This window comes from Gossypium hirsutum, chromosome D04, assembly GCF_007990345.1.
Source record: "Gossypium hirsutum isolate 1008001.06 chromosome D04, Gossypium_hirsutum_v2.1, whole genome shotgun sequence".
In the NCBI taxonomy this organism is placed as follows: domain Eukaryota; kingdom Viridiplantae; phylum Streptophyta; class Magnoliopsida; order Malvales; family Malvaceae; genus Gossypium; species Gossypium hirsutum.
In genome coordinates, this window is record NC_053440.1 from 4,474,350 (window position 1) to 4,496,247 (window position 21,898).

Sequence of the window (21,898 nt, forward strand, 5' to 3'; positions counted from 1 at the left end):
ATATTAATGACCAAATTTAGCTAAAAAATAAGAGTCAAATTGATAAAATATATAAACATTGAGAATTAAATTTAGGCATAATAATTTTTTTGGCCTTCCAACTTTACAAAAAAAGTCATTTTAGCCCTTTATTTATTTTTTCGTCTTTTTTAACACTTGAACTTACGGTTTTTTGTGTGTTAAATCACCTAAAAATGAATGGAAATGTTAACATTTATTTAACATTGTTGACATTGCATATATGTAGATTATCACACATTAACATTTTATTATTTTTAAAAATTTTAAAAAATATTTTTAAAAAATTTTAATTTTTTTAAAATTTTAATTTATGAAGTGGTATAGAAAGAAACCTATCTCATTTGGACTTTAACTTTGCATGCAAAATCTTGGTCAAGTCGCCGTACATAATTTATGAAGTGATTCTTGCTTTTCTTGTTATTCCATTTATTTAGGTTTATTTTGGACCTGGTTTTTTAAATCATAAAAAAAAATTAAAATTTTAAAAAATATATCAAAAAGGTATTAAAATTATATATATATATATGTTGACACCATTTTTTTGTTAAAACGGGGTCGACTTTGGTTTTAAAAATAAAAACGAAAATGGGAGTCGCCACCAATCTTTTTTGATGAGGTGTGATCGGGTCACCTTGAAAAATGGTTGTTTTTAATAAACGATTTAATTTTTATTAAAACAACGATTGTGGTCTACGAAATTCAGAAAACGGGTTCGGGAGTCGGTTACGTACGAGGAAGGATTAGCACCCTCGTAACGCCCAAAATTGGTACCTAGTTGATTATTTAATGTATTGATGTCGAAAATTAAAAAAACTTGAAAAGAATTTAAAAATACGATCCCTCTTTCTATTGTGTTATTTTAAAAATACCCGAACAAATCAAAATGAAAAATGCCTCCTTATCTCGAAGTAACAAGATGTCACATCTAGTGAGTTAGGACACGACACCTCGTATTTTGAGAGTAAGCTTGCCTTTATTTTTTATTTAAACCTTACTTATTTTAGTTTTTAAAGGATATTCGGTTATTTAGGATCAACGCGAGAAAAATCGAAGCTCAGTAAGTTAGGGCACGATCTCTCGAATTTTCTAAATACGGAATATTACCTTTATTTTCGAAAAATCCTCGTATCGAGAAAACTACGTGTCATATCCAATGCGTTAGGACACAACATATTGAAATCCGATAATGAGTTTTTATTTATGCTTTTTATTAAAGAGCATTCTCGATTATTTAGATTCAACAAAAAAATTTGAACCCAGCACGTTAGGGCCCAATTCTCTCGAAGATCCCAAGTATCGAGTATTGCCTTTATTTCCAAAATTTTCCTTTTTTACGAATTCGGGTAAAAATTGATGTGACGGAATAACAATTACGATAATGCTTGTAAAAATAATACGAGCAAAAATAACAAAAAAAATCAATTATACACAATAACAAGTAAATAAACAACATAAAAAAAACTAAAACATTTTTTAAAATAATAATGGACACATAAATAAATAAATAAACATAAAGTAAAACAATAATGATAATAAAGAAATGAATAAAATTTTAAAAATTTTAAAAATGTATGTATGAATTTAAAAAATTTAAAATACAAAAAAAACTATGTAAGTATATATATATAATGAAAATATGTATGTCTATACGTATATATATGTGTATGTATAAGAATTATAAAAAAAATAAAAACATAATTACATATATATAAATAACATGCGCATGTGTGTATATATATATATTATATAAAGACAAAAAAAGATATAAATATGTATATTATAAAAATAAAATAACGTAAGTATGTACATACATTTATAAGTATATGAATTAAAATATGTAAATATATAAGTATATATATATGCATGTAGGGAATATGAAATATAAAAAAATATATATTTAAAATAAATAAATAATATGTACATGTATATAAATTATAAAAAGAGTATGTATGAGCATATATAACGACTTAAATCAAATAATACAAATAATAAGAAAGATATTAGGTAAATAATATATATATAACTTAAAATAAATAATAGAGGAACTCCCCTTTTCTTTTTTCAAAAAAATAAATTAATTAAATGAACTAAAGGATGAAATTAAAATCAAATCAAAATTCAGGGGTCCAAACTGTAAATAAATAAAAAAGGGATCGCCGATGACTGAAATGAAACGTGCTCAAAATCAAGGGACCGATTGTGAAAATTCCCCTTCCCTTATGCGTATCGTTTTGCGCAGGACTAGGTTGGAATAGACGCTAAATTATATGGCCAAAATCGAAAATAACAAAAAGGTCAGATTGCACCTCAGCTCCAGATGAAGGGACCGAATGCGCAAATTACCCATTAGGGCAAAGAGGCCCAGGTCACCCCCTCAAACGGCGCCGTTTTAGCTTCTATAAATAGCACAAAAAAAACAAAAAAAACAAAAGAAGTCCCTTCCTTTACTTTTAGAAAGAAAAAACAGAGAGCCAAGGGTCTCTCCCTCTCAGCCTTTCCAGATCCGGCCAACCAGGCCATTGCCATGCACCGCCGCGACCGCCTTGGACGGTGGCCGTCGTTGCGCATAGGGGCTACTTTAAACCCCGTTTCAGATCCTGTTCAGAGGCCGAGCTTGCTTGGCCTGAATACTGAGAGAAAGAACCTTTTGGCCCCGCCTTTAGAGCCGATTTTGGCGACGGAGAGGGCTCCGACGACGCGGCCAAGGGCGCCCCAGGTATTTCTTTCCTCCTTTTATTTTCGTTTATCAAAAATAAAAAAAAACAATAATAAAAAAATAAAGGTAAAAGAATATAGAAAGATTGAAAATAAAGAGAATCCTTAAAACTTTGTTTCTTTCTTTTTATTTCTCCAGATTCGTCCAAGAGAAGAAGAAGATTACAAGTTTTTCATTTTTGGCTTTATAGCCAATCCAAACAACTCTTTGATGTCTACTTTTTGTTGTTTTGCGATTTGGATTTTCTCTGTTGTTTTCTTCTTTTGTGTGTTGTAGGTGGTGTCAGACGCGCATAGAAGGCTGGCGATTGGCGATGGTGGCGGTAGCATGCGTGAGGGAGCTTTGGCAGAGGCATGCGGCGCTAGGGTGACGTCCTAGGGGTGACAGATGATAGACCTAGGTGCGGCGCACCTAGGTTTTTTTTGCTGAAAACTTGTTAAGGTTTATGGGCTTGTTGGGCTAGGGTTTTTGATTTTTTGGCCTGCTAAGTGTGCTTTGGGCTGTTTGGGTTTGTTTCTGTTTGCCTGGGCCTGGACGAAAATCGGGTCTCACAATATATATATATATATATATATATATAAGAAATGGCGATTTTTGCTTTCTTAGAACATGTAAATCCTTTTATAATAAAATTTTAAAATTATAATATTCATTAATACTGAAAATTGTATGCCTTACCATTGCAATAAATAAATTTATTATTGTACGTTTCACTTTTTTATTTTATGGACATATTTAATTGTAATTAATAAGTGTATTTTTCAACATTGTATTTTTGTTTTGGTGAATTACATGAGGAGAGCAAAGTCCTAATAGCAACGCCAGTAACACGACTTAAACTCAGTCTATACATTAGGCAATAAACACTCTAACCATCAAGCCAATACATGAGGTTCTCAACATTACATCTTTACATCTTGTATTGGAGTTAACAACTGGTTGAAAAAATGTCCCTAAAAATATATCAAATACCAATACTATAATTAGCAAATTAGATAAAAAAGATTCTATAGCAAGAACTATAAAAATTTATATTTATCTATTGTGAGATAGAAAAAAGAAAGAAGCAAGAATCACCATTTCCATTTTTTAAAATAATTTTTACCATGTTCTAATAATTTCTTTTATTTTTTTTTATTTTAAAAGAATTATGCCTTTAAATAATAATCAACATGGATAAATAAATGTCCAGATTTAAATAAATTTAGATGTCTATTTGTCTATATTTATTTTCAATTTGAATTTTTTAATAATTTTTTATTTTTTATTAAATTAAACTACTATGTCAATATCGTGCTGGTTGATTCGGTGGATATTAATGACCATGTTAATACGGTAATAATCAACTGTGAGATTAATTAAAAAACAACAACATGAAGATATTTGATTTTTTTTTTTAGAAAATTTCAACTTCTTTGACCATTTATTTCTTTTTTTTTTCTTGGCGTGGTTGATTATCTTTTCTTCTTTTGTTGCTTTAGAGTTGTCTAAATTTTCATTTGTTATCATAAAATAGTGTTATAATTATATTATCACCGTCAAACATAGAATGACGGTCTCTTTTGTCTCTTTTACTATGTGCAATTGTCACCCAAAAATATAATATTTTCAACAAAACTAAAGTCTTTATTTAAGAAATACATTCTCTAGGAAAGGGTTTAATTTCTTTTTGGAGGGGAGGATTTCTTTCTAAGAAAGGGTCGTTTTCTTTTATTAAAAATTCACCCATTCCCAAAGACTATTTCTAGCATAAAAAATAAAATGTCAATTTAGCCAAGTCATGTCAAAGTTTTAGAGTGGATTTAGATAGATGATGTATTTATTTATATTTAGTGTAAAAATAATAATAACAATAAAATAAAATTAGATACAATAATATAAAATAAAAAATAAATTAAACACATCGCATCGCATTATCCACCCATCTAAACCTATACTATATTATTATCATAGTGAAATGGGTGAAATCTGTGTCAAGTTAACAGCCGCAATACAACCATAGTTTGGTTTGGTGATGCAAAGAAGGGAGAATGAATAGAAAGAGAATATCTGACTGTAGTAAACGAGTCATAGTTAGGTTTGGTGATGTAAGGAGACGAGTAAATGAGTTAAAGAGCAAATTGGAACACTGTTGCTGGACGAATCCAAATGTTCTCTGACTATTAGAGCTTAGCTTTCCAATTTTCTCTTTAACTCGTTTATTCATCTCCTTACATCACCAAACCTAACTATGGCTCATTTACTACAGTCAGATATTCTCCTTCTATTCCTTCTCCTTTCTTTACATGTTATTATTATAGCTCAAGAAAACGAGTCGAACATCATCCGACCACCTTCTTCACTTTATGCCGGAAAACACCCTAGTTCATGGCCCTCATCTTCAGGGTATTTCCGATTCGGTTTCTATCCGCAAGGCAATGAATATGCGGTTGGAATCTGGCTTGTTGGCCGGTCAGAAAACACCACTGTCTGGACTGCAAATCGAGATGACCCGCCTGTCTCCTCAAATGCTACTTTGGAATTCACAACACAAGGCATTTTGCATCTTCGGACTGAGGACGGAATGGAAAAAATCATTGCGAATCTGGCCAGGTCGGTATCTGTTGATTCAGCTTCTATGTTGGACACCGGGAATTTCGTGCTCTACCAGAACAGGACTGTTGTTTGGGAGAGCTTTAATTTTCCAACGGACACAATATTAGGAGGCCAGAATTTAAGCGGTTCTCATAACCAGTTGATCTCCAGTGTGTCAAGGTCAAACCATTCATCTGGGTCATATTTGTTGAGAATGCAGGATGATGGTAACCTTGTAGCCTATGCAAATAATCCTGCTGAAGTTGATCCTAGTGATGCATACTGGGACACTGGGACTGATGGTTGGTATTTTTCTGTGTTGAATCTCAATGAGAGAGGCGTTCTAGCAATGTATTCATCACCAAAATTCCACCAAGAAAACGTTTTGGCAAACCTCTCCGCAACTGGGAACGAAACAATGATTATCTACAGAGCAACCCTTGATCCTGACGGAAATTTCAGATTGTACTCGCATCAACTCGAAAGCAATACTAACTCACACAAGTGGCAGATTCTGAATGATGTATGTGATGCTAAAGGTCAATGTGGGCTGAACAGCTACTGCTCCAGCAGGGGTAAGGATGCTGAGTGCTATTGCTATCCTGGTTTCACATTTATCGACGAGAATAGCAAATCCCTGGGCTGCTCTCAGAATTTCACTATAGATGGGTGCGTGGCAAGGAAAGATCTAGTGATACACTACAACATCACTACCTTAGACAATATGTATTGGGCTGGTGATCCTTATTCTGCGAAGCCTAACTTGGAGAAGGAAGACTGTATGAAAGCTTGCCAGGAGGATTGCTCCTGTGGCGGAGTTCTCTATTCTGACCGAAAAAGCTGCAGGATGTATAGGCTACCGCTCAAATATGGTAAAAGACATGGAAATATAACAACCACAGCCTTCATCAAGTGTATCCTGGGTAGCACCATTAGCCCCCCACCTGAAACAAGTCAAATATTGATAAGCGAAGGAAACCAAAGCCTCATTTTAACTATGGGCCTAGGTTTGGGTTCCGTTACAAGCTTGTGTTTTGTGATTGCTATATGTAGCTTCTTATTATACAGGCACCGACTCCAAAATTATAAGAAGCTTTTAGAAAATAAAAGTTCAGTATTAACCGAGCAGTTTACGCTACGATCATTCACTTTCGATGAGCTAGATGAAGCAACACATGGTTTTCAAGATGAGTTAGGTAAAGGTTCATTTGGGACAGTTTATAAAGGAATTTTGCCAGGGGATGGTAAAAGTAAAACTATTGCCGTTAAAAGACTGGAGAAAGTTAACGAAGGAGAAACAGATCAGATTCGAACCGAGATGACAGTCATTGGAAGAACTAATCACAGGAACTTGGTCCGATTGCTTGGTTTTTGTGTGGAAGGTTCAAGGAAGCTCCTCGTTTATGAATACTTGGGCAATGGCTCACTGGCAAACTTTCTGTTCAACATGAATAAACGCTCAGTGTGGAAAGAGAGAGCCCGAATTGCATTGGACGTAGCTAAAGGTATCCTTTATTTACATGAAGAATGTGAGGGGTGTATCATCCATTGCAACCTCAAGCCCCATAACATACTCTTGGATGATTCATTGACTGCAAAGATTTCAGATTTTGGATTGGCAAAGCTATTGAGGCCTAATCAAACATGCAGTACCCCTAGGACCAAAGGAACAGCATGGTACTCGGCACCTGAATGGCAAAGCAGTGGATTGGTGTCGGTAAAAGTCGATGTATACAGTTTCGGAGTGATACTATTGGAGATCATATGTTGCAGAAGCAACATAGAAGTACAAGTTTCTAGTGCAGATGAGATACTACTTTCTACATGGGTATACAGTTGCTTTATTGGGGGAGAATTGAATAAGCTTGTGGTGGGTGAAGAAGAAGTGGACATGAAAATGGTGGAAAGATTTGTGAAGGTGGGGCTTTGGTGCATTCAAGATGATCCCAATTTGCGTCCACCGATGAAAAATGTGATCTTGATGTTGGAAGGGACAATGACTATACCAGTGCCTCCATCTCCATCACTTCTGTTATAACTTTGATTTAGTATTTACTTCAGTGATGCTTTTCATGTAATGCATGATGATGTGCTTATTTTTCTTTTCTTTAATGTAATGTAATTATGTAAGATAAAAGAGTTTAATTCTAAAAAAATAAAATTTCAGTGGTTAAAAAAAATAGTGTTAATTAGGGCAGTAATTCACCAAAAAGTAAAAAAAAAAAAAAAAACTTTTGTTGATTTAGTATTTATTTAAGTGTATTGGTATCTAATAAACTTTTAATAAATAATTAAAATATTATTTTTATTAAAAAATCTGATAAATATTATTAGCAAGCGATTGAATCAAATTATCAATTTCTAATAATATAAATGCAAATATAATTAATAAATAGTGAACTTGGTGATCATCCAAGGCACATTAGCATGCTCTTGTTCGAACCGGGGTTTGAAGCCAAATATTTCCTCAGTAGGATAGATGGGGCGATTCAGATGAAATCTAATATAGATTCAACTTTCTATTCACTCGTGAGATCTAGGCGATCTAGGGAATCACCACAGCTCATCTCTTCTCGATAATTTATACATCTCTTATTACTATATGGTATAATTGTGTATGGTAAAACTTAAACATAAATACTTAAAAGAATTTAAGCCTTTGCCTTAACCAACAAACCAAAATCGGTTTCCACCAAAAGTCATGGTATTCTTTTAAGAGTGAGTTTGGATGAGCGGTGCGTTTATCTACGGTTAGTGTAAAAACAGCAGTGACGATGAGATTAGATACTGTAGTGATACTGTAGCGTGAGACAAAAAATAAGCTAAACGCACCGCACCGCACTCAATCGTCCATCCAAACCCACCCAAGTCTTTTTAAAATTATTGATTTAGCCTGTCTGGTTTCAATTTTTCATTTGCATTTACTTTTTGTTATTTTCTAATAATTCACTTTCAAATACCAATTAAATAATTTATTGATATTTTTTTAACTTTTATTATCTTTTAGACTTCAGCTATTTATTATTTCATCGTCACTTAAAAAATAGAAGAGAGAAACACCATATTTCCCATGGCTTGGGTGTGGGCTCTTCTCTTGCTCCTTTCTTCTCTCTGCGTGAAGCAGTCAAGCAGCATCATTTCGCTGGGATCTTCGCTTTCCTCGGCCACTCAATCCATCCCATGGCGTTCCCCTTCTGGTCGCTTTGCATTTGGCTTTTACAGTCAAGGCGGTGGCCTTTCTGTTGGAGTTTGGTTAGACGGCAGAGGAAAGAACGATAACAAAGTTGTCTGGACAGCGAATCGTGATGATCCGCCGCTCACTTCGAATGTTACTCTGATATTAAATGACAAAGGTGTGCTTCTTTCGATCGCTGTGAGCGGAGAAAATAAATTTATTGCTAATCCAAACAATTCGGCTGTCAGCGTCTTCTCTGCCTCCATGCTAGATTCAGGCAATTTTGTGCTCTACAACAAAGACAATCATACCATTTGGGAGAGTTTCGAGCATCCTACAGATACCCTTTTAGGTGGTCAGACTCTATTAACTAATCACGAGTTGATCTCCAGTTCATCAGAGAATGATCACTCAGGTGGAAGGTTTCATCTAAGTATGCAAGGAGATGGGAATCTCGTTCTATACCCTCGACAGTCCGAAGATTCTGCTATAAATGCCTATTGGAGCACAAATACTTTTTGGATGGGCTTGTCGCTCCGCCTTTTTCTTAACGCTACCGGCCTCCTCCAACTCATCAACAACGATGATTCGTCCATCTACGAGACAATTAATCTTTCCTTTTTTCCAGAGCCGACCTACAATGACTACAACGAAAGCAGCAGCAACAACAACAACAGTACTGTTTTCAGTGCAAGCCTTGATGTTGATGGGAATTTCCGGTTATATGCTCATCTGTTTGAGCGAAATGGTGGGTTTCAGACTTATCCACTGTTGAGGGCGTTGTTAAATTCCTGTAAAGTTAGAGGCTTTTGTGGTCTCAACAGCTATTGCACATTTAATGATAACCGACCTTACTGTGCATGCCTTCCCGGGACTGATTTTATTGATCCTCTTCAGAACAACCTCGGCTGCAAGAGAAATTATTCTGAAGCACACTGTAAAGGAGGGAAGGCCAATATACCCTTTTATAAAATGACTTCAATGCCAGGTATTGAATGGACTACGGGCAGTTTTTACGGTAAAGAGCGATTGTCCAAGGATGCGTGCAGCCGAACATGTTTGGAAGACTGCAATTGTGAGGCAGCACAGTTCGACAATGGGATTTGCAGGAAACAAAAGCTTCCACTCAGGTATTTGCTACGAGATCCTGATGCCCAAGTGAATTCTACAGTTTTATTGAAGGTGGGAATCATAAGCCTTGAAGCAGACAACGACACTGTTCCCTCTGAATTAAAGTCACCGAAAGTCCTAATCAAACGGAAAAATACGACGGTGCTAATTCTTCTAACTTTCAGTTTTGTTGCATGTTCATGTGCTTTGCTTACCATCTCTGGTGTATACATTTATAAATTTCGAGTTCTAAGATACAAAAGGGTGTTGGAACTTGGAAATTTGGGCCTAACGGAAGAGCTTACGTTGACATTGTTTTCATACAAAGAACTAAAGAGAGCAACAAATGGGTTTAAAGAAGAGTTGGGTAAAGGATCCTTTGGAGCAGTCTACAAAGGGTCTTTAAACAGAGGAAGACAGTTGATTGCAGTGAAGCGACTGGAGAAGTTAGTGGAAGAAGGTGAAAAGGAGTTCCAAGCAGAAATGCGTGCAATTGGTAGAGCTCACCACAAGAATTTAGTTCGACTTTTGGGATACTGTGTTGAGGATTCCAAGAGACTATTGGTGTATGAGTACATGGGCAATGGCTCCCTTGCAGATCTACTTTTCAAGTCAACAAAGCCCCTAGATTGGGATGAAAGAACAAGAATAGCCCTGGATGTTGCTAGAGGAATCCTCTATTTGCATGATGAGTGTGAGACTCCAATCATTCACTGTGATATAAAGCCGCAGAACATATTGATGGATGATTTATGGAGAGCTAAAATTTCAGACTTTGGGCTGGCAAAATTGTTGATGGGAGATCAAACAAGGACCTTCACAGTCGTAAGGGGAACTAGAGGATACATGGCACCAGAGTGGCAGAAAAATACTCCAATATCAGTGAAGGCTGACATTTACAGTTACGGAATTGTGCTGTTGGAGACTGTGTTTTGCCGACGGAACTTGGACACCAATGTATCAAAACCAGAGGAGGTCATTCTATCAAGTATGGTGTATAGATGTTTGGTTGAAAAGGAGTTGGATAAGCTAATGGTTGGTGAAGAAGTGGATAAAAGAAGCTTGGAAAGAATGGTGATGGTGGCACTTTGGTGTATTCAAGATGAACCAGCTCTTCGTCCTTCCATCAAGACTGTAGTGATGATGCTGGAAGGGATCACTGATATATGTATTCCTCCATGTCCAACTGCTTCCTTCATCTAGTTCAAGTGATGATCCAACAATCAATCATTTCACTCAAAAGTATATGTGTATATTGTCAATAAATATGTAAAATGCTTCCTGTAGTGTCCTCTTATGATAGGCTTAGTATGAATATTCAGTTGCATTATTATTACTCAATCATATGTTAATGAAATGGTTAATTTTGAATGTAATTTAAGTATATCATTAAACACAAAGTATGAAGAATTTACTTACAGGAACTGATTATCCAATCGTAAGAAGCAGTATTGCAGTAGCCAGTTGATGAGTTTATGTAATATGTGTAAAACTATTACTTATATAATGGCCACATATAAGGGCAGGTTTACGACCCTAACCCGGCCTAATGGACTACCATAAGATAATTGGATAGAGACCTATTGGACTAATGGGTCATTTTGTCACATAAAAAACTTTTGAGTTGGTAGTCTCTAGTCTGGGCCTTTATACATAAAACAACAATTTTCAGGCCTAATTGAGTTTCATTTAGGCTAGAAAATAATTTTACTCAAAGCTTGGCCTTATAAAATGGAATAAATTATAAATACAATATATTAATACTCAATAGAAAATTTTAAATTATTATATACTTTTATATTTAATTAAATATATGTTAATTGTTAATTGTTAAATTTTAAAATTTATTTTTTACTATTTTAAAATAGAATTAATTGTTATAATTAAAATAAAATAAAAAGGAATAAATTAGTAATATAATAAGCTAATACTCAATAGAAACATTAAACTATTATACCCTTTTGGGTATGGAGTGAATTCAAAACTCATGACCAACATTTATCTTCTTAATGAGCCTATAAAATACGACAAATTAATTACTAAACTCGATCTGATAGGTATATTGAGAAATTAAAAAAATAATTATTACAAAATTTCAAAATTATTTAACTATTTGACCCAAATCAATTAATATCCAAAATAATTCATACAAAAAAACTCAGCCCATCAACAGGTGTGCTCCCAACCCAGAACAATATAAATCCAAAGATAATTCGATCCGAATCCGCCAAACCCACCCGTTTGGTTGAAGGAGACCCATTCTTCTGCATTGCTTGCTTTGGTGCTTCTGATCTATGGCTTTATTCTCGAGTTGAAGGAAAAGTTAAATGGCTCCAGCAAAGAAGGGAAAAGTCAAAACCCAGAAAGCTGAATCATCGTAGCCCTCTGAAAATGACTTCAAGTTCCCATCTTCAATCCGCTCGGTTCCTCCTTCGTCTGTTGCCTCCTTCGTCTGTTATTCAATTTTTGCATGGGAAAAAGTAAGATAGATGAAGAGAAGAAAAACCCAAAAGGAAAAAATAAGAAAAAGAAATGAAAAAGACCTATGCGTATGCGCCCAAACGTGTTTCTTACACAACCGGGCCTAGGTAGTTACGAAGAAGCAAGAGTCTGAACTGTTCTATTTAATGGGTTTCCCCTGTAATTTATATAGTTTATATTTAATATAATATTTGTATAGTTGCTTCTTTTAGATACTGTTTTTCGCTACTTGAATTGCTATTCGTTGGTTAATTTAGTTCTTACTGGGTTTTTTCTTCCCCTTATGAATGAGCTTCTGATTGTTGTTTATGGCTTTTCTACTTGCAGTGAAACTATCTGCACAGGTGTTTCAAGTTCGAATTTTCAGTTTCCCTTAAAAGGGTTTGATTGTTTCACTTTTAGCTTCTTCTTTTTTTCTTTTTTTTTTTAATTTTATAATATGGCATCATCTCATAGCAATACTCACATTGAAGCCGCAAAATTGGAACAAATCATCACTGAATTCTTCTATAAGAGTCTTCTAATTATACTTGAATCGAGGTCTCCTTATGTGTCATCGCGAAATTATAGTGGTGAACAAATTATGTCATCTCCATCTTCGTCCTCATCATCTTCCTCGGGTGTGAGACCAAGAGATAAATGGTTCAATTTAGCTCTTAGGGAGTGCCCTTCAGAACTAGAAAATTTTGATCTTTGTCGCCAGAGTAATTTTGAGCCGGTAGTGAGTGATGTTATCTTGGAGCAGAAGCCACTTGATTGGGATCCTGTGACCTTTTCCCCCAAACGTGATCTTGTTAAGCATTCTTCATCAAAAGATAAGAATTCATTTTTCTGGAATTCTGATCAAGAAGAATCAGGCTGTGAGGCAAAAGGTGAGAAGGTTATAGAAAGGTGGTTTGTGCAGCATGAAAGTAGAAAGGGTAGTGATTGCAGTTCAGGGAGTAGAAGGTCAAGTAGTAATAATTTGAGTGCATTATATATGAAATTGATATTGCTGTTGAGGTCCTTATATGTGACCTTTAGGCTTTTACCTGCGTACAAGATTTTTCGTGATCTCAATTCATCTGGTCAAATCCGTGCTTTTAAGCTTGTTCCTAGGGTATCCTCTTCTGATGAATATTTCACTCAGAAAGACGAGGCTGAAATGCAGCGAATTTGGATCACCCCTGTGGATACTTCTTGTGGAAGGCTTTGCCTTTCAGTTTTGTACCGTTCATCAATCTCAGATAAAAGCTCCATGTCATCAACCCCTATGTCCCCTCAATTTATACCAGATTATGTTGGAAGCCCATTGACAGACCCACTGAGAAGATTTCCTTCTCTTCCTGTGTCACAGGGCTCTCCATCATCTTTGCCATTCTCAAGAAGACATAGTTGGAGTTTTGATCTTTACAAGGCTTCACCGCCTTCAGTTTCTCTCTCACCATCCCCAACACATTCAGAATCACATGCTTTGGTTTCTAACCCAAGCTCTCGCCGTGCGTGCCGCCACCTATGAGCTTACCTCCTCATCCTCCTGGGGCATCTCTACCTCATAAGAAGAATACAAACTTTGATGAGTATTGGCCTTCGCCAAATTTTTCTGCTTCCCCTTCCCCATCCCCGCCCATCCGCGTTCCTGGGGGTCATCTGTCAAAAGCTCTTTTACGTTCTGAAAGTGCTCCTGTTAACATATCTGTCCGTAAGCTTGCTGGTACCCCTGCATTGTCCTGCAAGCAAAATTTGCCATCTCCTCCCCTTAAAATTTCAAGAGCTGATATTTCTTGGACTGATAATAATATGGGTCCCATGAAATCTGGCGCAACTATCGAGAAGGTATTTCATATATGCCTCATTGGTATGATTTGTGATTCCAACCCTATCTTGTTTTTCTCCTTGGAATTTACTTTCGTTTTGTATCTTATAGCTGTTCTCTTTCGGGAAAGGAGACGGTCAGAAATATTCTGGAGTGAACTCACCCAGAATTTCATTTTTCAGAAGCTCCTATACAAGATGATTTTGATGACTCTGAGTTTCCTTGTCCATTTGATGTGGAGTATGATGATATGGACCCTGGTAGCAGGTAATGCACGGAACTCCTCATATAAATTGTATTTTTTAGATTAACCCTTTTTGCATCACTTGTCAATAGCTCATACAATTAATTTACATATTTTGCTTTTTAACTTTGAAGTTATTTTTATCCAGATTTTTTGAGGATTTGACACTTAATTAATTGTTCTTGTGTATTTGAAAATGTGGCATCATTTTTCTTTTTTTTTTGTATTAACATAATTGGATCAGGACTTGATTTGGTTGCTTTAACTTACCCTGGAGTAATTTGCTAAAGGTTATGTAAGCAAGCCATCATGTGTATGCGAAGACTAATAATTGCCTTTTCTGTTTGAATTTTGTCTTTGAACTAGTTCTGATCTCATAAGACTGGATGTTAGCAATTGATGAACTTTCTAGGAAACTGGTGTTTTTAAGCAAAGAGATTGTGCATTAGAAACTACAATATCTTGCCGCTAGGAGTCTAAGTAGTGGCATTTCTGGTTCAAGAATCGGGATATATCAGTTATGAAGAGTTTCCAAATAAAGTTTGTTTTCTATTTTTGAGCAAGCCACCCTGGCTGGCATTAAACATTTTCAATATCTAGTCCAGGTAGTACCTGTAGTGAAATGTCTGTTTCAGGGATTGGGATAAGTAGTGGTCTATCAATCCATGGAGAGTTGCCAATTAATCTTTGGTTTCCAGTTTTGTGAAAGAAAGTAAGAAACTTCACGGTATTATAAATTTAGATACATCAGGTAGTCTGCAAAGTTTGTTTTCTAGTTTTCAGAAAGACAGCCTGGCTGGTTAACTTTAAAATGTTTAATAGATATGAAGTTGGATTGCATAACCATGCTGAAGTTTCTTGTGCCAGTTGAATTTAGCAGCAAGCGGTGCTAACTGCTAATCATACTTCAGTTGTTTCTTGTAAGGCGCAACCAGTATCAGTGAATGAATCATATTTGTTTTGGTCTCTTGTAACTGCTAACTGCAGGAACATGTCTTTAGGTCACATGGTAGGATTGGGGCCGATTTCTGTGTATGACTTGGCCCTTATGTTTGAGGCAGCTGCAACAACAGCTGTCTTACTTTTTATCTTTTGATTGGTGAGTAAATTAAATTAATGTAAAGATGGGTGATAAAGAGGAGGCTAAAAAACAAAGATGGTTGATTAAGAATGATTTGTTAATGACTAAAGGATATGGTGGTTGCAGCAACGTTCTATGCGTCGTTCTTGCTTGTCAGTAATTTGATTTGTTCAGTTTCTTGAGTTACCTCTAAAATTGCAACAAAATGTAGTCGAATAGCTTGTCAGTTGCATTTGCAGTAACTCTGATAATCCTTTATTAAAACATGGAACTTTTTCAGTCTGTGTTGCTTTCCTGTAATACCAGACACAACAAACTGCTTGAAGAATCAAACATCATTTTGTCACTTCGATTTATTTTATGGCATACTCAGATGTATACATGAACAAAGTATTCATATACTAATTTCTACTAGTTAGCTTCGTATTTATAATTATTATATAGGGTTATATTTGGTATTCTTATGATATTGAGATTTAGGGAATAACTTGAATATTTATTTTAGTTTCTAGGAGTTTTTGAAATTGAGATGTTGGGATTATAGATAATGGAGATTTTCATATGTGGGCTATCAGAGTTGGATTTTTTCTTCTTTATTTCTCCCTAAGTTCATCTATTTCCCCCCTTCTGTTTTTATTTGATTCTCCAGTTTCTCTCTTTCCTCTCCTTCACGTTTTTGAGGTTCCATGAAATTACCATGGGTGAAGAAATCCAAAAGTTCTAAAGGTAATTTGAACATTTGACATTCTCTTTTCTGCAATAGTTAGCTCAAAATGTTCCCTCAAGAAAATCCTTTAACCATTGACTTAAGCAGGATCGTTAAACGAAAATGAGTCATGGAATTCATATCCAAAGCCACAATGAGTCATTTTAAGATTTTCTGATATTCGAGAGAACACCTTATACCCTTTGTCACAGTCATTATCTTAATTGTCACGAAATGAAATTACTGTTTTTCTTTCCCTGAATTATTTGGGTAAACTGAATTGGCCCGCTTTGCATACTATGTAGACCCGATTCCTATGATAGAAGAGGAAATCCATCTGATCCAAACGAGGCAGGGTTGTTTATGAATAGAAAATCCCAAGATGCTGCGGTTGGTGCTCTTGTACGGATGCTGAAGAAAGCCCCTCCACTTCGCCAAGACATCCCGAGTTCGATAAATTTTTCGGAAGCCTCGAGGCCAGAAATGTGGAATAACAACATCCAAGAGAAAAACCAGAACACAGAGGCTGTGACCGTTGAACATGATGTTTCTTCAATTATTACATCTTCTAGGCTTGTCGCATCAATGACAACAGCGGATGCATTAGAGGAACTTCGGAGTTACAAAGAGATGAAAAACTTGTTGCTTAGTGAAGGTGGTAAGTCTTGCATATCTGCCAATTTGACCTCTGGGGCTAAACATTCTGGCAAAGGTACATGAGAATGATCAACTTATGTGATATTGGTATAGTTGCACATATGTACAGCGCTATGGTTTGAAAGACTACTACTACATGCTATACAGCTGAAGCCATTTTCCTCTTTTTGTGATCATAGGAGTATATATATACAATATATGTGTTTTTGGTTAAGATTTATGTTAACAACAGAAAGGTTATCTGTTGGCCCCGAAAACTTTGTAAAAAGCACTTTTGTCTCTGATCCTACATAACATAATTGCACATAATTTTAGATGTTGGGTAAGGGTTGCGCATGCTTTGATATACAGGCTTGCTGATGCCGTCATTTCTATTATTTTGCTTTTCTCCTTTGTTTCCCCTCCCGCATATAGATTTTCAGTAGAATGAAGCTTGAGTTTCTAATACAAATGGGTTTAATACGGATATATCTACCTGTTTTAGAAGGGTTTATTTTAGAAGTTATATTTGAAGTATGATAACCTGATATATTTGGAAGATTATAATTCTATAGACATAGTAATTTATTTGACCCTTCAACATTATAAAAGAAAAAGGGAATGACATTTTAGCCTTCCATTTAACTTTTTATCTTTTTCAACTTTTTAAGTTTTTTATCAAATCATTTTAAAGTGGATCAAAACTAGAAAAGCTAATGTTTGTTAATTTTATTGATGTAATATACACATGGTTTGCCACATGGATGACAAGTTATCATTGAATCAATTTTTTAAAAATTCATAAAAATTATAAATTATTTTAAAAATTTTAAAAACTTAACTAAATGTTGACATTAAGGGCGAATCCAGGGGAGTTAGTAGGGACTCGGTCCCCCTAAAATCCCCAAAACAGAAATTTGTTCATTTAGGTCTTTTAAAATTTTAAATTAGTAAAGGTAAAAGTGAACTTTGGCCCTCCTTAAAAATGATAATTTTTTTATTTAATTATTTAAAAATTATAAAAATATAAGTTATTCAAATAGTGAAATTGTATTTTTATTATTGTAAAAATTATAATTTAATTTCGACTCTCTAAATAAATTTTTTGGCTTCGCCTTTGGTTGACATGTCATCCATGTAACAATTCATGTATATGTCATATTAGTAAAGTTAATAAACATTAATTTTACATCCATTTTGAGATAATTCGATCAAAAAACAAATTTAGAAATTAAAAGAGATGAAAAATTAAATAAAAATTAAAATAATATTTTTATAAATTTGAAGGGCTAAAAAAATCATTATACATGAAATGAAGCCCTTGTCTGAATGTATGTTTCATTGATCCCATTCCTTTGTCAATTAATCTGCCATTCCCAAATCTCCTGATATCCCCTATAAATGTCTTTTTTTTTTTTCTTTTGTACCGTCTAATATCTGGGCCAAAATATTCACATTGTCTTTGAAAATTCCCACCGTAAGGTTTCTCCTTTTTGCATGAGATAATGCCTCGTGGACCACGAATAATGTCCCTTGTTCTTGGAACTCCACTGTTGTACCTCCATCAACGCGTACTATTCTTGCTCCAGCTCGGCCTCACTTCTTTCCAAATGGGTAACACTAGTCTCACAATCCGTAAGTCCCCAAGGAAATAATGATCAAATATTTCTTGTTGTCTTATTTCATGGAAATTACCAACGTCGCCATAGAAAAGTGTGTAGGTGGACTTGACCAAGACTTTTCTTCGCAAGTGGAGTGCAAGGCTAAAAGTGTTAGGTTTCTTTCTATTTCATCGGAATGAAAGCTTCTCACTCTTCTTTGGTAAATTAACATTTGGGTCAACTAATTTTTAAAAGGTAAATAATGTAATAATGTTAATGGATTGTCGTATTTGATTACTCGTTAATTAATTTTCATTAACCCCTTGTTAATGTAATAATGTTAACAACTTTAAAAAATATATCCAATAAAATATTAGAACTTATAATAATTTTAGAGAATTTTATGTTTAGGTTTAGTTTTTATTCTTATCTTTTGTTTTCTTCTTTTTTTTGTTATTATAGTAAAATTATATTTGCCCATTTTTTTTATCCTCTTTGTAGGTATTTTTTCACGTTAAATTTATGTGTCTAATTTTTTAATTTCTTCCGCTATTTTTACTTGTTTGTTGATTAATCAGGTAGATCCCCAACAAAACCTTATAGGGAAAATTATTTTATTTTTTAATTTCCTTTTCTCTATTTTTAAAAAAATTAATTTTAGTTTTTTTTTTCCAATAACAAGAAGAAATAGGGATTTTTCTAGTGAATTGCTTGGGTTTTTACAAGGGAAAATAAGAGTTTATATAATGAATTGAGTTATATTGAAAAACTTGAGCTTATCTCGCAAATGAATAACTTAATTCCTTGTGAAAACTCAAGCTTTTTCGTTGTTATGAAAAATAAATTATTTTAAAAAAATTAGTGTTCAAAATGAAAACTTATTAAAGTTGGGTGAGTAAAAGTAGTGTATAATAACATTGAATTAATTGTGGGTGACCAAAATGAAATAGTTTTTAATGACAATGCCTAAAATGAAAATGGTTTTAATGGCAATACCTAAAATCAATTTTTTTTTATTTTTTGATGGCCAAAATGAAAATTTATGAAAGCTTAATGACCAATTGTGAAATTACCCAAAAAAAATTTCATAAAAAATAAAAGAAAACCATAAGTAGTTTCCATAAGAAAGTTGTCTATCTTCAATTAATACATGGGTAAACTAAGCTGATTAAATTATTAATAAATTTATATATAAGTCACTCAATTTTAAAGAGTTAAAAATAATAATCATTAAATTATTTGAAAATTTTTATTTAAGTCATTGAATTGTTAACTTTTTCTTTAAATATCCGACTAGCAAGTTTTCAAGTGACAATTTGATGATCAGTCAATACTCATCACTAAGTAGAAGAACATATCTTAAATTCAAGTTGATTTGATGGTCAGCATCAAATATAAAAGAATCAAACTGTTTAGATTTTAGTTCGTAGATTTGTGATATTTAAAGTTATTTCATGAAAAGAAATTAAATTATAAAAGAGAAGAAGAGTGAAATGTTTCAATTGGTGTAGACGATGTAAAGAAAAGATCATACAATAATGCAATGACTTAAATAAAAATTTTCAAATAATTCAATAATTTTTTTATAATTCTTTTTCAAAATTTAGTTATCAAAACGGAAATAAATAAATAAAAGACCTGAGGAATTCCTGATCCAATTTGAAAAACTAAAATATCTATCGTTAATATACCAGAATCCCAGATAATAATTCACACAAGAAAACGCGGTTCTAAGTGAACCACGGATTTAGCCTTGCATAGGTGCGACGACTTGACCAAGACACTAATGAAATTATTAATTTTAAGGTCTCTGTATTTGACCTTCTTTTTTCAAACAAAAGCATCAGCTTTTCTTAACTTACTAGAAATGCCGCTGGTTGTGAAATAATAAATTTTAAAAACATTAAATTATTAGGTAGGTACATTTTGAATGTTTCTTTTGCATTTTTATCTTCAAAGCTCATAAAAATATGGGAAAAATCCAACTAATTTAATTATGAAATTAAGAAAATAATTTTACGGGTAATTAATATTATTATAATTAAGAATAAATTATCGATACTATTATTTTACAGAAAAAAAAAGAACATAATTGAATTTTAGTATCGATTTTCAAAAAGGTATTGATTTAGTATTAATATCTACTATGGATTTGCATTATTGATTTTGAAACTTAATCCTATTATATGATTGGAGTTCACAACTAGATCCTCTTTGAGTCCAAAATTAAATTATATATATTGGTTTATATGTGATTTATGTTTAAAATTTAAGAGTTTTGTGTATAATAAAGAAATTATCAATTGTTGAGCTTTGTCGTAACATTGTTTACTCGGGTTTGACAACTGGGTAAGTAAGGGGTGTTACATTACTCCTATGTTATCAACTACAAAAACAAAATAATAATAATAATAATAATAATAATAATGGATTCTACAAGCATTCTAAGATGCAAAATCATTAATGATAACATCAACATTAGTGTTTTTCAAAAAATCTTTCTCGCTTGATAAAATTGTCAGACCATTCAACCGTTCTTGTGACATTGACAACTTCAAGTAGGTTTTGATTAACTTTAGCTTTGAAAAACTTTTTTCAAATGATGCCACAATCACAAGGACCGTTAAGAAAATTCTATAAGCGATTAAAAGATTCGGATAGCAATCTGTAGATTTAACAAACTTAAGAATTTTAGTAGCTGACATTAATTCATTCAATAAGGTAAATTGCAACACTTTCAATCAGGTAACCTACGAATTTAGCCTATAAATAGGCTCTATTACAACCTTAAAAAATATACCCATTAAAATATTAGAACTTATAACATTTTTGGAGAATTTTATGTTTACATTTTGAGAGTTCTTTGTTTTCAGGTTTAGTTTTTATTTCAATCTTTTGAATTCTTCATTCTTTTGCCATTATAGTAAAATTATATTTACCTATGGTTTTTTTTATCCTCTTTAGAGGGGTTTTTTCACGTTAAATTTATGTGTCTAATTTCTCAATTTCTTCCGCTATTTTTACTTGTTCGTTGCTTAATCAGGTCAATCCCCAACAAAAACTTATAGGGAAATTTATTTTATTTTTTAATTTCCTTTTTTCTCTTTTTAAAAAAATAATTTTAGTTTTTTTTCCAATAACAAGAAAAAATAGGGATATTTCTAGTGAATTACTAGGGTTTTTACAAGGGAAAATAAGAGTTTGTACAATGAATTGAGTTATATTAAGAAACTTGGGCTTATCTCGCAAATGAATAACTCAATTCCCAGTGAAAACTCAAGTTTTTTTCTTTTTATGAAAAATAAAATTATTTTAAAAAAATTAGTGACCAAAATGAAAACTTATTAAAGTTGGGTGAGTAAAAGTAGTGTACAATAACATTGAATTAATTGCGAGTGACCAAAATGAAAATGATTTTTAACGGCAATGCCTAAAATAAAAATGGGTTTCAATGGCAATACCCAAAATGAATTTTTTTTATGGCGAAAATGAAAATTTATGAAAGCTTAATGACCAATTGTGTAATTACCCAAAAAAATTTCAAAAAAAAAAAACCATATCGTGTTTCCATAAGAAAGTTGTCTACCTTTAATTAATACATGGGTAAACTAGCATTCTTATTGAGACTCGAACTCATATGGAAGAAAATAGATTTATGGATAGAATCAAATAAGTAGTGGTTACAGACAAAAGTATTCGGTTATTGGTGAAAAATTAATATACTTCTAATGTCAAATCAGGATCAACAAGGACAGAAA

General features: G+C 33.4%; 2 protein-coding genes and 1 pseudogene across 2 annotated transcripts; all 3 read left to right on the forward strand.

Annotated features, from left to right (window-relative positions):
- The first annotated feature begins 4,883 nt into the window (after window positions 1-4,883).
- Window positions 4,884-7,491, forward strand: LOC107959449 (G-type lectin S-receptor-like serine/threonine-protein kinase LECRK1). The gene has a single exon (XM_016895517.2). The coding sequence runs from the start codon at window positions 4,968-4,970 to the stop codon at window positions 7,347-7,349; it is 2,382 nt and encodes a 793-aa protein (XP_016751006.2). The 5' UTR covers window positions 4,884-4,967; the 3' UTR covers window positions 7,350-7,491.
- An 864-nt stretch (window positions 7,492-8,355) lies between these two features.
- On the forward strand, window positions 8,356-10,980 carry LOC107959450 (G-type lectin S-receptor-like serine/threonine-protein kinase LECRK1). The gene has a single exon (XM_041091736.1). It carries the CDS (start codon window positions 8,382-8,384, stop codon window positions 10,797-10,799), a length of 2,418 nt encoding a protein of 805 aa, XP_040947670.1. The 5' UTR covers window positions 8,356-8,381; the 3' UTR covers window positions 10,800-10,980.
- A 646-nt stretch (window positions 10,981-11,626) lies between these two features.
- Window positions 11,627-16,937, forward strand: LOC107959451 (autophagy-related protein 13b-like; annotated as a pseudogene).
- Window positions 16,938-21,898: the final 4,961 nt, after the last annotated feature.